Raw genomic sequence first — 14859 nt, 5'->3', positions numbered from 1 at the left:
GCCGCTGGGTTGGGTTTCTGAGCCCGAGTACACTGGCACTGGGCTCGATTCCCAGCCCCAAAACGTGCTGCTTACTCTCCGTGTGCGAGCGCCCGAAGTGGACAAATGAGCCTGGCTGAGCCCACAAAACACAGCAGGTGGTCTCCCTTTTCAAGCCGCCCACAGCTGCCCAACGAGCCTCCTCTAAAGGCTGAAAACCACAGGACTCTGCCTGCATTGCTGAGCCTGAAAAGCAGCCAAACAAGGCTCATTTTGAGCCCCCCAGAGACAGCTGATGGCTTCATCTCCACATTGGACCCCCAAACCAGTGCACAGAGACTGGTGTTGAGCTACAGCGTGCAACATTTCACCTCTGTTTTCCTGCCCCAGCTCAGTTTCCCCAGGTACCTTCCCAGCCGCCTTCAGCTGCCCCCGTTTTGCTTTTCTTTCTGCCCCAGGCCGTGTTTGTGTAGTCCGTAGGTTCGTGCCCGCGCCAATAGGCACACAGAGTCAGAATCCACACAAAGGTCGTTTAATTAAATAAGTAATCGTATAACTCTGCAGTCAGATGCTTGGCGATCTTCATCAAAGCAAGCACGCCTCTGACTCGAATCACCATAATTTATATGCAGCAAACTTGTGAAAACTCTCTCTTTGGTTACATTTCATTGGCTATCTTAGCTCACCTAACCTATCTCCACTGAGTTTGCTCATTACAAAGGAGCAGCCGTGGAGGGAGGGACACCAAATCCCACATTAACATATGTTAATGCCCCTTGACGAGCAAAAGGTAACTATAGTTAGAAAACCAGTCTGGAGCTGGCTTTCTCCTTCTTTTTACCCTTTTATCCCTTTCCTTCCTTGCTTCTGCTAGCTCAAGGCTACCTGTCTCTTTCTTTCGGCTGAAAGACTACGCAAGCTACAGGCCTCCCAGTTTTCTTCAAGGTATCCTTGTTTTTCCCAGCCTTGTGACTACATTTGGACATGGATGGGGGGATCAGAGTACTGGTGCTTTGGCCATGACCCTCCCCATCCCACCAGTGCTGAGAGGCTCGCAGGCAGAGCTGCCCAGCCCCAGCTCCCACCAACACCACCCTGGGAAGGACCCAGGCCACACCCGCTGTGCTCTCTGGATTTTTATTCTGTGGGTGCTTAGACCTCCACAAGCTCGGGGACGTCTTCTGTGTCCCCCGAGAGGTCTTCTGCATGCTCTGGGATGTCGTCAGCATGCGTTGTGCTCTCTTTGTGCTCCAGGCTGGCTTCTGTAGGGTGGGGAAGAAGAGGCAGTGTCAAGATATGGCCCCTGGCCGTGCCCTCCTGGGCACCGTAGGGAAGGCGGCTGGGGCAGCGCTTGGCCGCCCCGGTGGGAGCGGAGCAGAGAGCTCCGTCCCGGCTCTCACCAAGGACGTGGAGAGCGGCATCTGCGAAGGGCGTCTCCTGTGGTGACTCCTGCTGGTGCCTCAGTTTCTCCAGCAGCTCGGGAGCACGTGTCTCCTGGGGGAGAGCAGGGAGGTGTGAATTCTGCTTGGGCCAGAGAGGCCTCGTTGCCGAGCCCTCCGACTCCCATGGCCCCAGCATCCCCCCAGGACAGGGCTCACTCACCAGGTAAGAGTAGACATCGCGCTGCAGCTCTGCCCCACTGCACCTGATGGACTTCATGACGACCACCTGCAGCCCCTTTGGCTCGACTAAAGGAGCGCAGCTGTAGAGGGCTGTCCTGCAAGCCTGGAAAAGAGCATTGTGCTTGGTCATTCCTTCTCCTGTGTCAGGGAGGCAGCTCCTCAGGGAGCCTTTCTGTGGGATTGCAAATAAGCTCAGGGGGTCCTTACGTTGGATACTGCACAGCTGGGGTCCTGGAGGTGCACGAAGAGTCTGCCCAACGTCTGCTCCACTTCTGCTCTGAAGAACGTGGTGAGATTGCCTGTGGCGCAAGCAGCCAGGGCCGTGTAGAGATGGAAGGCCGCAAAACGAAGGTCCTCTTGCTCCTGCAACCCAGAAAGCCATCTGTGAGCTGGGTCACAAAGGCATCTCCTCCCAGCCTCTCTCCAACAACGAAGCATCAGGGACTGACAACGGAGGGCGTGTGAGCAGTGCTGGTGGCAGTGGTGCTTCGGGAATGAGGTCACCTCATCACGGCCCCTTCCCTCCATGAGGAAGGTCCCTTCCTCGTCCCATCCCTAAGAAATGGCACCTGAGCGCCGGGGCCCTTGCTGCGTCCCACCCGCAGCAGAGAGAGAGGGGCCGCAGCAGCTGGTTGCCTGCAGGAGCACCTCCACGCAGCACAGGCAGGCCCCTGCCCACCCCACACCCCCCGGACAAGTGGCAGAAAAGTAGGTTCACTCACGGCATCGAAGAACTTCCTGGTGGAGCGGGTGATGCTTTTGAAGGCCTCACCCAAGCCCTTCGCCATGAGCTTTCCAAGTATTTCTGCCAGGGCCAGCATGCTCTCCGCAGCCACCCCAGGACAGTCCGCCTTCTCCATTTCACGCCCCAGTGCTTCCACGGCGTTCCTCTTGTACCTCCGAAACTGCAAAGGCAAAGATGTGCACAAGCTGCTCGCGGCTGCTGCCCGCAATGCCCACCCTTTCTCCCCACTGCTGTTTCGCAAGGGGGTGCAGCTGCGGCACAACCCCGTGACGAACGGCACTGGCACGTTTGGCAGGAGGTTTCCCCGCTGCCACCGTGCTGAGCTTGGAGAGCAGCCTGGCTGTTGGGAAGCCCCCATCTGCCTGTGCTGCTCTGCCCCAGGCTCCCCAACTGCCCTGCAGCCCTGCCTGGCTCTCTGCTGGGGGGCTGCAGCCAGAGCAGAGGGAAGTGCACCTCACCTTCTTGGGCAAGCCACTGGCAGCACTGCCCAGGCCTCTCGCTGCTATCTGCTTCACAGCATGGCTCGGACTCTTCAGCTTCTCCAGGAAGACCCGCACCAGGGGCTTCAGGAGACACTTCCCCTCAGCTGGCGGGTCCTTCACCACCTACAAGACAGCCAAAGCTCTGTTAGTACCAGGAAGGGACCTGGGCCGGTCTCTTCCATGAAGAGACACCCTAAGCAGCAGTTTCTTTGGAAAAGCCCTCCGAGCCCGCCCTTCCCCACGTGCCGCCTCACCTCAGTGAAGAAAGCCAGTGCCGTGAGTTGCAGGTTTTGCGAGGAGGAGTGCAGCCACGGCATGAAGCTCCTCATCAGCGAACGTGAGATGAGCTGGGCACGGAGCAGCACTCTGCACACAGAGCACAAGCAGGTGATGTGGTCAGGTGGGAAGGCCCCGGGCCGCGGCCCGAAACGTCCCCTGCTGCGGAGCAGGCGCTGCCCTGCCTCCCAGGAGAGCTCCCCAGGCACATGGGAAGGGTTCTGCGGCTGCTTCCCAGGGGGAGGTGAGATGCAGCCCTGGGCTCTCACCTGGTCAGGAGCTGCACGGCATTGCAGTGCCACTTAGGCACGTCCAGGAACGGCCACACTCGATGGTTCCAGAGCACCTGCCGCCACCTCTCATCCAGGATTCTTCTCAGCACTTGTTCCAGAACAGCGCTGTAGCGTCTGGCGAACGAAAACCCACAGAAAACCCTCAGAAATTTCCACGCCTGGGAAACAGGGCAGCCCTTTGGCTCCCTCAGCATCACAAACAAATGTGCCTGGCTGGGGAACTGAAGCCCCCTGTTCCCTGCCCCTGCTGCTCCTTACCCGCACACCAGATCCTCTTCTTCCGTTTCCCTGAAGGCTTCTTCCGGAAGACTCAGGGGGGGAAACAGCACCAGCGTCCCCAGTTCAACGCTGACCCCCTTCAGGAGGACGGGAAGGAGGCAGAGAAGCATGTCCTGGGTTTCCTTCGTGGTCAGCAGAGCAGACATCACCTCAGAGATGGCATAGAGGAGCTGCAGGGAAATGTGACCCAAAACAACCTGTTAAACACCGCCTTTCCCACCAGCCCGGTGGTGCCCCTGTCCCCCGGGGGACTCTTCCTGCCTGCAAGTCTCACACCTTGTGGTGACCCCCAACTCCCTCACCCTGCTGAGCTAAGTGAGAAAGCAGGCAGGAAGCTGTAGAGATGCTCCTGCCGACGAGCATACCTTGAGAGGATCCAGCAGTTGACCAGCAACCGTGAGCCGATGCCTGGCTTCAGCTGCCTTGTCCAGCATCAGAATTAAGTGATACAGCACCTTAGGCCCAAGGTCGCTGCTGCCCAGCCTCCTCCAGAGCCTCACCACATCTCTGCAAGCAAACAGACGTTCACCTGTGAGCCCTGTCCTCTGGGACCCCTGGTGCCCTTCCTTCCCAGAGGCCAAACGCTCTCCTCGCCAGCAGCAGGGCGCACGCTGCCTGCTTCCCCAGAGACACGAGCACCCGGTCTCGCAGAGCTCAGGCTTCTGGGGGAAGAATGGGACCTGCTGCTTCCCTGGATCCCCCCACTGCAGGCAAGCCGTGGGGTTGCTGTTTGGTGGCCACGGAGGGGCAAGGGGGAGCGCACATACCTATCCGAGGCCAATTCTGTCTGGAGGAGGGTGTCCACCACAGGCTGGATTTGTAAGCCGGCCAGGAGACAGATTGTCTTGAAGAGGAGGCCCTCAAGGCTCTGCTCCATAGTGTGCCTGGCCTCCCACAGGATCTTCACGTATTTAGACACCTGCAAGGAAAGGGGCGAGAGGGAACACTTCAGCGTATCCTTCGCCTGTGCGGTCCCCTCAGCCCCGCCCGCGCTCGGGCTGCGTTTCTGCAGTCCACACGAGGTGCAGCACGACAGCCAGCAGGGAAAAGTCAAGGCCGAGGGGAACAAGTGTCTCCCGTACCTCAAGGTATATTTCGTTTCCATGTGTCTCCAGGAACATGATCAGCCAGTCGCCAGCTGCTTGTGCATGCTCCTGGTTAGTGCACAAGAAGGTCTTCACGATGGAGTCCATGAAGCTCCTGGCCTGTCCCAGGGGGAGGTACTGGCAAACATCCTGGAGAGAGAGGAGAGACTGTCACGGCTCTGCTCCAGCTCTTTCGGACAGAAAGGAGACGCGAGGGGCCTCTGAGCTCAGCAGCTCACTGGTCATTGAGAGGGCACTCGGGGCACACTCCTCTGTGCACACGCTGTTTTTCGTACTTCCTGCAGCGGAGAGGCTTAGAACCGTCTCCTCTCGTCTTGCTTCCCTGCGTGCAAAACGCACCTCCTGACAAAGGCACTGGGGCCCCCACCCCACTCTCTGGAGCCAGTTACCTTCGCTATTTCGGCACGGTCCTCACGCAGAGGCCTGTCCTCCACGGTGTCCAGCCTCTCACACAGCTCCCTGATGTCGGGCACTCGGAGCACCACTCTCCAAGCCCTCCCCAGGCCACAAGCTGTGAGAGAAGGGAGTCCTGGTTAGGGGAACTGAATCTCTGGGCCCAGACACGCACAGAGGGGGATGGGGAGCAATGGCCTCGCTGGGCAGGGAAGGAAGAGAAGATGGGGCCGCTGGAGGCCAGGAAGAACCCGCTTTCCTCACCTTGGATCCGGAGAAGGCAGCTGAGGCAGGCCCCTGCCCTCTGCCGGAATGTGGCCTGGGAGTCGCTCAGCAGAGGCCCCAGCGCACCGAGCAAGGAGCCGAAGCCCGAGCAGCTGAGTTCCTTCTGTGGGGGCGAGAGGCAGGAGGAAGGTCACAGGCAGCCCAGTGCCTGCTCGCCTCCCCGGGCCGTGGCCAGCAGGGAGAGGGAATGGGGCACGCGGGGCTCATACTCACCGAGCACTTGAAGAGCTCTTCGTAAATGCCCAGCAGCTGGGTGCAGAGCTGCAGGGCCCTCTCTTGCTGCCACGCGTTCCCTGAGGTGAGTTGGTACAGCAAGACCTGGGGTGGAGCAGACGTGTCTCGTGACGGGCGGGCGTCCTTCTTTCTCCCCCCGCCACCCCTCTCTGCCTCCCTCCCTCCTCTCCTGGCCCCTGCCCTGGGGCTCCGCGTGGCCCCAGCCCCGCCAAGCACCGGCACTGCCACCCCCCTGCCCTCCCCCAGGAGCCGTTTCCCCACCGGCATCTCCCTGTGCCAGCCTGGCTCTTGGCTCTGCCTCCCGCGGGGCCCGTTCCTTTGCCTGCCCTGGCATCGCAGCAGGGAACGGATCCCCCTCGGAGCATCCCCAAAAGGCCCAGCTCTGCCCCACGGGTAACTCACCAAGACCACGTTCGCGAAGGTGCTGCGGGTGCCTTCCGCTCGGAGGAAGGCTGACATCAGCTGGCCCAGAGCTTCCTCACACGACGTTTGCAGAGGCTGAAAGTGGGAAAGGAGGACTGAGGTTCAGCACCGCGGCAGCTGCCAGAGCACAGGGAGCGCCGAGGTGCGATCCCGACAGAGAGGTGTGCAGGGAAGGGCTGGCAGGTACCTGCAGCTCTGTGTCCGCAGGAGGGCACGACAGGACTCTCCAGCAACACACGGCCACCTGGGCGTGCCTCCTCTCCCACTCCATGCGAGGCTTCAGCTTGCTGGATGCAGAAAAAGGGGGAGAAAACAGTCAAACAGTGAGGGGCTTTACCAGCCGTCTCCAGAGTGGCCCAAACGCCAGCTGGGTTTGAGCCCCAGAGCCGGCCTCCCCAGCCTGGGGCACAGAGCTCACCTCAACTGCTCCAGCAGCCGAAGCACCTTGAGATGCACTTGGGACAGGGGGCTGTTGCAGCCATCCTCCCTCATCAGGTCCTGCAAGGCCCAGAGAGACGCACTCAGGGTGGGCAGGGGCACGGAGGGGCCCGCATCAGCCCCTTCATCCCCACGGCCACCACAGAGCCACCGAGTGCCAGCGCCCCAGGGCCCAGCAGCTGGGGACAAGGAGCTGGGGGGTGGCCGCTGGAGACCTCCGGGAAAAGCTGCCTCCCCTGCGGGCAGCCCCAGCTCCAGGCACTCACCAGCAGGACCTTCAGCACCTCCACCTTCTTGCCGAGCACGAATCTCTGCTTGGTGTCCACAGCCTGGATGGCACGGATGATCTCCTGGATACTGTGCACCAGGGCGAGCTTGTGCTGCAGTTCCTGAGACCAGAGAGAGAAAAACACCAGTTGAACTGCTTGGAGAGCTGGGAGAGGAGCACGAGCGAGGGCTTCTTTGGGGCTGGACATTGAGGACAAAGCACGCAGGGGACGCTCAGAAGGAGGCCGTCCATCTCGGCACGTGGGGACACCCAGCCCTCCCTGCTCCTTCCTCTGTGCCCCACGCCCCTACCTTTGTTTTGCAGGCATCGAAGAGCTCCAGGATGCTGGCCAGGATGCGTTTCTCCACGCAGGCCAGCAGTTCTGCCTTGGGCGCATGCAGTGCAATCTTGCCATAGGTAAGCAAGACTGCAGCCCACGTGGCCTGATTTCTCCGCTGCCTGTACAGCGCCTGTGTTGACAAAGATGCCCCGAGATGTCAGTCCGATGCCCGGGCCGCCGTGAATTTGTGGGGCTGGGGAACGGGGCTGTGAGGGAGCTGTCTGGCTCGGCTATGCAGGGCCATGGAAAAGCATCTGAAGGACTTTGTCCCGTTCCTGCCCGGAGGCGAGCAGCCCGTGCCCGTCAGGGGTGTGCTGGCCGTGGAAGGCTTGCCCATGGCCCCCAGGCTAGGGGCAGAGCCAGCCACAGCTCACAGGGCTCCTGGCCCTCAGCTTTCTGCAGGGGGCAGGCGTCTTAGGTAGCTCTACCGGGAGGGACAAGTGCAACGTGGGTGCCACGACTCGGCCACCACCGTTCGGGAAGTGAAAACAGGGCAAGAGAAGGCCAAACACTCAAAGCCTGCTGCCATTACCCTTCGCCGTCTGCTGAATTTGATGAGCGCCTTGCTGAACGTGCACACTGCATCCAGGGCCAGGTGGAAGTGGCGCTCAGCAGCGTAGGAGACCACGGAAACTATTCCCTGCAATGACAGAGAAATGGGAGTGAGCTCTGGCACACGTACGACGGCAAGGCAGGACATTGCCCGAGGGAAACAGCAGCTCCCAGGATATGGAAAAGGTCCGGAGCAGGGACAAGGGGACACTGGGCAGAGCGGGGGCAGGAGAGGGAGAGGAACCTTCACCTGTTTGTCACACGGCCTGGTGGCATCCGTTTCTTTCAAGTATTTCAGCAGCTGCCCTTGGACGTGGGTGAGCTGCTGACAAGAGGCCAGCACCGTGCCGAGAGCCTGGTACAGGAACTTCTGCAAGAGAAGAGACCGAGCCCAAGCCGTGGTAGCGGAGGGAAGCACCTTTGGGGCGAGGGCAGGGGGAGCGGTGCCAACAGCCCGCAGGGGAACGCGCTCTTTCAGCCCCAGCCCCGGAGCCGGGTGCCCCGGGCTGTGCTGCCAGGAGGGCGCAGGCAGGGAACAAACCTTCCCCTCCTCGCTGCTGGAGGAGCTGCTCAGCTGCTGGCTCAGCTCCCGGCTCAGGCACACGATCCATAGCTGGTCCTCCTGCATCTCGTCCGCTGACTCCATCAGGAACTGGGGGGGAAAAAGACGACAGGAGGCCAATGTTGTCTCGCCCTTTGCCCGGGCCTTGCACAGGAGCTGCCGGGGCACAACTGCCCGCAGCCTCACCCCCGGGGATGCTGTACCTTAAGTAGGTAGCACTGCCACTCTTCGGAGTCCAGGGAGCCCTCTGGATGCTCTGCAAAGCAAGAGGAAGCAAAATCCCTCGCTGTCACTTGAGCCAGCACCAGGGAAGAGTTCCGCGCTCTCCTTCCCTGGGAGCCCAAACCCCCAGAAGTCCCAGGCTTGAAAGGGCCTCAGATCGCCTGCACCACAGCTCTTGCCAGGCTGCAGACCCCAGGGGCAAGCCCATCCCAGCAGATCCCAGCCTCCACGCTGGCTGCCCGGAAGGGGGACGGCAGCGGTTCCCCTCCACCATGCTGGGAGGGAGGCTCTTTTCCTGCCCCCTCCAGCTCTCCTGAGCCCGGCGCTCCACACTAGCACCTTACCTTCCAGGTACTGCAGCATGCAGGGGATGCGCGTGGGCCACAGGTCCTTCAGGGATCCGTGGATCCTGCTCTGCAGGGCCTGCAGCAGCTGTAGGACAGCGGCCCCACACCCTCTGCACCCAGCAGAAGCCGCCACCACCTAGGTGAGGACAAAGAGAGACGGGCTCACTCCTTCTGCCGGGGACGCAGCTTCTCCCACCAGGGAGCTCGACCCCAAAAAGCAAAAGCAGCCCTGCCCCAGCACCTCCCCCTGCCCCTGGCCAGAAAAGCTCTTTCCCCGTGGCCCCGCTACTCACCAGCAGCTTTACCAGGAGCGCCTGTGGCGTGGGTGTCTTGTCTGCAAGGAAGAAGAAAGGCAGGGTGAGCCCCTGAGCACCTCGCCCCCAGCCCCTCCTACCTTCGATGCCCCCATGCAGCTGGGAGGGAGGAATGCCCCAGGAGGGCCCCTGGCCGAGCCCAGCACACATTGCTGGGGCACTTTCTGCTCTCACCTTGCCCCTGGGCAGCATCAGGCATCTCGGTGTCCTCTTGCCCTTCCGTTTGCTTCTGTCTCTCGATCACGGCTTGGAGACAGCGGGACAGCGCGAGCAGCAGGCTGCAGTCCTGGGCCGGCACCATGTACCGCAGGAGCCGTGGCCACAAGAGCTGCAGAGGAAGAGGAGGCAGTTTGGCACGTTAGCATGCCCATCGCGGCTCGGAGAGGGAAAGGACGGCTTTCCCCAAAAGGGGCAGGCGAGGGCTGGCAAAAACACCCTGCAGGTGCAAAGTGGCTGCAGCAGCGGGGAGCAGGACCACTTACTTGGGTCATGCCTCCAACGGAGACATCCAGAGACTCCAGGACATCTACGCACTGGGCCTGAAGGTCTCTTTCTTCTTGGAGGTCTTCTACTGCCTGCAAGACAGCGTTGGGAAACCCCCCGTTACTCCCAGCTCCTGCCTCAGGAGGCTCTGTGGAGGAGGAGGACGGCCAGGCCCCACATCCCAGCCCCAGCTCGGGAGCAGCGAGCGCTGCACAGGGCTGTCGAGCACACGAGGTTCTGCGGGGCCCAGGCGATGCTGCGAGTGCCACTGAGGGAGCTCTCAGCACAGCCTGGGCACGAAACCGAGCCGCGGGTGTCCCGCTCTGTCCTTACCAGTCTGTCCGAGGCCCGCCTGAACTCCACGAAGATGTGCGCCACCGCTTCCCACGCCAAGCATCTTGGGAGGCTGACGCTGAGCAGGTCCTTGATGAAACCCAGGAGCGCGCTCCTCACCTGTCAAGGGGACGCTGTGGTTACGGTCTGCCCCGCCAGCAGCCACAGGGAAGCCACCTTCACCTAGGGCAGCCCCCGCAGCCCATGGAGAGGCACCGAGCGTGCAGGAGAAGGCTTCGCTGCCTGGGCTCGGCTTTGTACAGCTCCACAACCTGCCGGCTCAGGGGGCTTCCCCTGCCCTACTCACCTGGGTGCTGGCCTCAATGAACAAGGGCTGCACGGCCTCTACAATTAGGGGCAGCTTCTCTCTCACTGCAGGTTCTACAAGAGACACAGAGAGGTCCACGTTCAGGCAGGGCTCAGATGGCAGAAGGGATCCCTCGAAGCTCCCAGGCTTCTCATGCACAAGCGGGACAGCACAGCAGGGCTGGGCTCTGACTGCAGGGGAAGCACTGGCGTCCCAGAAGGACTTTGTTTCTGCAGCTCCTGCTGCCTTGCAGGGCCTGAAAGCTCCGACAGCAGATAGCTTCAGCCCCCCGACTGCCCCAGGCCTGGCCTGTGGTACTGACCGTCACTGCGTGCCACGGCTCCCAGCAGAGTCAGCGCTGTCCCGCGGATGCTCTTGTCCTCACTGCTCAGCTGGGACAGCAGGAACATGATTGTCTCCTCCGGGCAGATTTGAGCTGCGGGCAGGACACCACATTTTGCGTGAATAGTCAGAAAAACCCCACGGCTGAGGTTCACAAGGAAGTTGCGAGCACACGACGGGCATCGTCCCGTTCCCTCCCTTACCTTGAAGCACAATGCACTGCCTCAGTTCTTCTTTGTGGCCTGCGCTGTGCTGCCTGGCCTCATCCACCATCTGTGGGGAAAAAGGTCCATTTTAGAGAACGATCGCAGGCAGAGCAGCCATCAGAGGCTGCCTTTTGGGTCCCTTTGGGTCCCGGCACTCCAGAGGCCTCCTGCCAGGTGGAGGAGGCGGAAAGGGCTGAAGGAACTGAGCTGCCCCTCGGGCCTGCACAAAACAGCCAGGATCGGGGTGCTCACAGCCTCGAGGCACCTCCAGGAAGGTCCTGGTGGAAGGACGCCCTGCCCTGCCCCTCTGTGGCAATCCAGCCTGCAGGACGTGGGCCAGCAGCACAGACACGGGCTCCCTTTACCTGGTGGTGCACAGCAGCAGTGATGGCACGGAGCTGGTCCTGGGGGGCGACACCGTGAAGTTCCTTCAAGGTTGTCAGGAAATAACGGAGGTTCTACAAGAGAAGGGAGAGGACGAGCGGGTTAAAGGCACGTGGGAAGGAAGAAACCCAGCACGCCTGCAGCATGGGGAAGCCCTGCCCACAGCTGCACCAGACCCCGCGCAACGCCTCACCTCTGTCACCCGGCAAGTCTCCTGGAGCTCCTGGTACTGCTGCAGGAGCCAGAAGACCTGCTTCCACACATTGTCCTGGTGCTGTGCATCACGGAGGATGACGGCCATCATAGCAGCCACTGCTCCCAAGACAGCCTGCTTGTCCTGCAGAGGGAAGAGAGGCGAGATGCTCTGAGTGCTGTCCAGCACTCGGCGTCCCCCAGCACGTGCCTGCCTTGCCCACAGGGGGCTTTCCCTTTCCCTTCTCTCCAGAGGAGAGCCATCTCTGGCTCTCTCCAGAGGACAGCAAGCGTTCCCCTGCCAAAGGGCCAGCAGCTCTCACCTCCTCCTCCTCCTCACGGCCCAGCCAGTTTCCCACGGCGTGGCAGAACAGGCCGTACACCTGCTCGCAGAGCTGCGCCTCCCCGATGCGAGGGAAGGGGCACTGCTCCCAGGCACTGAAGTAAGCGTTGATCGCCCTCGACCACTGCTCCAGCACTGCACCACAAGAAAGGAGCTCGTCAAAGCTTGCAACAGGCAGCGTGCCCGGCTCCCTCACCCATGCCCGCGTGGAGCAGTCCCTGGCTCGCCAGGCTTCGGCTCGGGACCAGCAAGTGCTGTGCTCCAGGCATCTGGACTAAACTACGGTGCCCCTCCTGCCCACTGCACCTCAGCCTCCTTCTCTACCTCCTCCTCCTCCTGTTCCTCTTCCCCTCCAGCACTTACCATTGCAGCCCCCACCCTGCCCTTCCCAAATTTGCCCCCCAGCATAGGACCACGCCGCCATCGGATCGGAGCGAGGCAGCGAGAGCCCGCCCGGCCCCTTCCCCTCTACTCACCACTGCAGATGATGTGCAGGATCCGGCTGCTCTCCACGTGGCTCAGCACGGCGTGAAGAGCAGCAAACGTCATTTGGGTGAAGGGGATGCACCGCAGGGCTGCAAGAGAGAGGACGGGCAGAGGGACAGAGGGAGCCACGGTCAGCCAGAGCCAGAGCAGCACCGCGGGCAGGAGGGCTGGGGAGAAATCCCAGCTCCGGGCGAGGAGGTGCCACAAGCCCACAGCCCGCCGGCCCAAAATAGCCTTCAGGGAGGGGCAGGGGCCCTGCTCCTGGCCGTCATGGACCATATCCCAGAGCACAAGGCCAAAGGGGTCATACCATAGCTGCTGGCCAGTTTGCTCAAGGTGTTGAGCACAAACTCCTGGCATACTCCTCCCTTCATGCTCTTCAGGTGGCCCTGGAGCTCGGACATCACAAACTCGAAGTGGGAACGAGCCAGAGCCACCAGGACGTCACCAGCAGCTGCTGTCACTTCGGTCATCGCGCCCTGAAAAAGAGCCACAGGTGAAATGCTGCCCAGGAGAGAGCTGGGGAGAGGCGGGCTGCTCCGTTCGTCCTCCTAGAGAACAAGCTCACCTGGGCTGCCTTCACGTCTCCAGACACCTCTGCGAGCACTCGGTTGACAACGCCGCTCGGCAGATGGGTGTCATCTTCTTGCAAGACGTGCTCGAGGCGGCGATAAGTCTCCACTCGCTCACCCTAGGGAGAGACCACGACACCTCTTGCTTTGCCCTTATTCCTGGGCAGCTGCGAGCTGCTGCCCCTCACTCTGGAGAGCCCACAGGCAGCACCAGCTCTGTCAGCTCACCTCTCTGTCTTGCAGCTTCTCCAACAAGGAAGTCACGACGGTGGCAGAGGTGGCAAGAGTCTCAGACCCCGTCTCTCTGCCACCATTCCTGTGACGTCTTCGTCTAATCCTGATCCCTACGCAAGCAAAGGAAGATGGAAGGAAACAACCAGTTTGCATCAGCTTGGCTGGCCGTGGGGATTCGCACCAGGTGGGGCAGGCATCCTCCCAGCACCGAGAGCACAGGCCGGGGACCCATCTCTGGTGGTGCTGGGAACTCATGGGGATGCGGCCCCCGGCCTCCCACTGCTCCTTACCAAAAAATCTCCTCAGCCTCTCCATCGCAGCAGGATCACCCCAGAATCTCTCTCTAGGTCCTACTCCTGCGGCCGCCGAGAGGCAATGGGCCACCTGCCCTCACGGTGGCACTTACAAGGCACCCAGCCATTGTGACCTCATCAAGGGGCCTCGCGCATCACAGAGGGTTGCCACAGAAATGGGGACACGTCACAGGGCAGGGCTGGAGGTGGCAGCACTGCTCCCCTCCGTGCCTTTGCCTGATTGTCTCCAAAGAAAGAAGGTTCTGTGCACGATGAGACGGTGATCATCTGGAAAAGGTCTGGAGCAGGGCTGGGACAAGCCCCTGCCCCAAGGGCACAGAGGGTCTCTCACATGGAGACCCATCCTCCATGGTCTCCAGCCCCTCACACAGCTCCTTGAAGTCAGGCACTTGGAGCACCACTCTTCTCCCAGTCCTCGTCAGGCCACAAGCTGTGAGAGAAGGGAGTCCTGGTTAGGGGAACTGAACCTCTGGCCCCAGACACGGATAGAGGGGGATGGGGAGCAAAGGCCAGGGCCCTCCCAACCCTCCCATGGCATGATGCCACCAGCCCGGCTCTGTGGCTGACACATCCCGGGCCGCACAGAGCCCTCCTTCCCCTGGAGCTGTTTTGGGGCAGCGGGGCCACAGGCAGCAGCCACAGGCCTCTGCTTCCAGCTGCTGCATCCCCAGGTCCTCCCCACAAATTCCTCAGCGCAGACAGCACAGATGCTGCTCACTGAGGAGGAGGCAGGAGCTCACTTCCAGCTGATTTCTGAGTGGGAACGGTGATTGTGTAGGGCCGCAGAGCGCCCCGTCCACTCCCTTCGATGCGACAGTGTTTCTCGACTGGCTGGCCAGGGATTTAAACCAAAGGCCTCGCTGGGCAGGGAAGGAAGAGAAGATGGGGCTGATGGAGGCCAGGAAGAACCCATTTTCCTCACCTTGGATCACGGTATCAAAGAACTTCCTGGAGAAGCAGGCTATACTTCTGAAGGCCTCACCCAAGCCGTTCGCCATCAGCTTTCCAAGTATTTCTGCCAGGGCCAGCATGCTCTCCGCAGCCACCCCAGGACAGTCCGCCTTCTCCATTTCACGCCCCAGTGCTTCCACGGCGTTCCTCTTGTACCTCCGAAACTGCAAAGGCAAAGATGTGCACAAGCTGCTCGCGGCTGCTGCCCGCAATGCCCACCCTTTCTCCCCACTGCTGTTTCGCAAGGGGGTGCAGCTGCGGCACAACCCCGTGACGAACGGCACTGGCACGTTTGGCAGGAGGTTTCCCCGCTGCCACCGTGCTGAGCTTGGAGAGCAGCCTGGCTGTTGGGAAGCCCCCACTGAGGAAAAGGCTGAGGTGCTTAATGCCTTCTTTGCCTCAGTCTTTAGCGACAAGACCAGTTGTTCTCTTGGGTACCCAGCCCTCTGACTTGGTGGCAGGGGATGGGGAGCAGGATGTGGCCCTCATAATCCACAAGGAAATGGTTGGCGACCTGCTACGGCACTTGGATGCATGGAAGTCAATGGGGCC

The 14859-nt window shown here is 61.3% G+C and overlaps 1 protein-coding gene across 1 annotated transcript; it reads right to left on the bottom strand.

Annotated features, from left to right (window-relative positions):
- Positions 1-1131: 1131 nt before the first annotated feature.
- On the bottom strand, positions 1132-14426 carry LOC309877348 (maestro heat-like repeat-containing protein family member 2B; the record flags this gene model as incomplete). Its single annotated transcript, XM_082758619.1, has 40 exons — positions 1132-1473; positions 1582-1704; positions 1809-1964; positions 2324-2506; positions 2805-2951; positions 3083-3194; positions 3374-3511; positions 3656-3846; positions 4042-4183; positions 4444-4595; positions 4759-4911; positions 5172-5293; positions 5440-5563; positions 5674-5778; positions 6097-6192; positions 6305-6404; positions 6536-6615; positions 6822-6944; positions 7135-7293; positions 7696-7803; positions 7966-8085; positions 8257-8367; positions 8481-8533; positions 8844-8982; positions 9140-9180; positions 9335-9488; positions 9643-9735; positions 9977-10096; positions 10284-10357; positions 10606-10719; positions 10829-10898; positions 11197-11289; positions 11409-11552; positions 11731-11885; positions 12227-12325; positions 12547-12715; positions 12805-12927; positions 13037-13152; positions 13688-13786; positions 14279-14426. The coding sequence occupies 40 exons, from the start codon at positions 14424-14426 to the stop codon at positions 1132-1134; spliced, it is 5091 nt and encodes a 1696-aa protein (XP_082614745.1).
- Positions 14427-14859: the final 433 nt, after the last annotated feature.

This window comes from Aythya marila (assembly GCF_965140915.1).
Source record: "Aythya marila genome assembly, chromosome: 4".
NCBI lineage: Eukaryota > Metazoa > Chordata > Aves > Anseriformes > Anatidae > Aythya > Aythya marila.
Note: the sequence above shows the minus strand (reverse complement) of the source record. Positions and strands in the feature narration are given on the sequence as shown.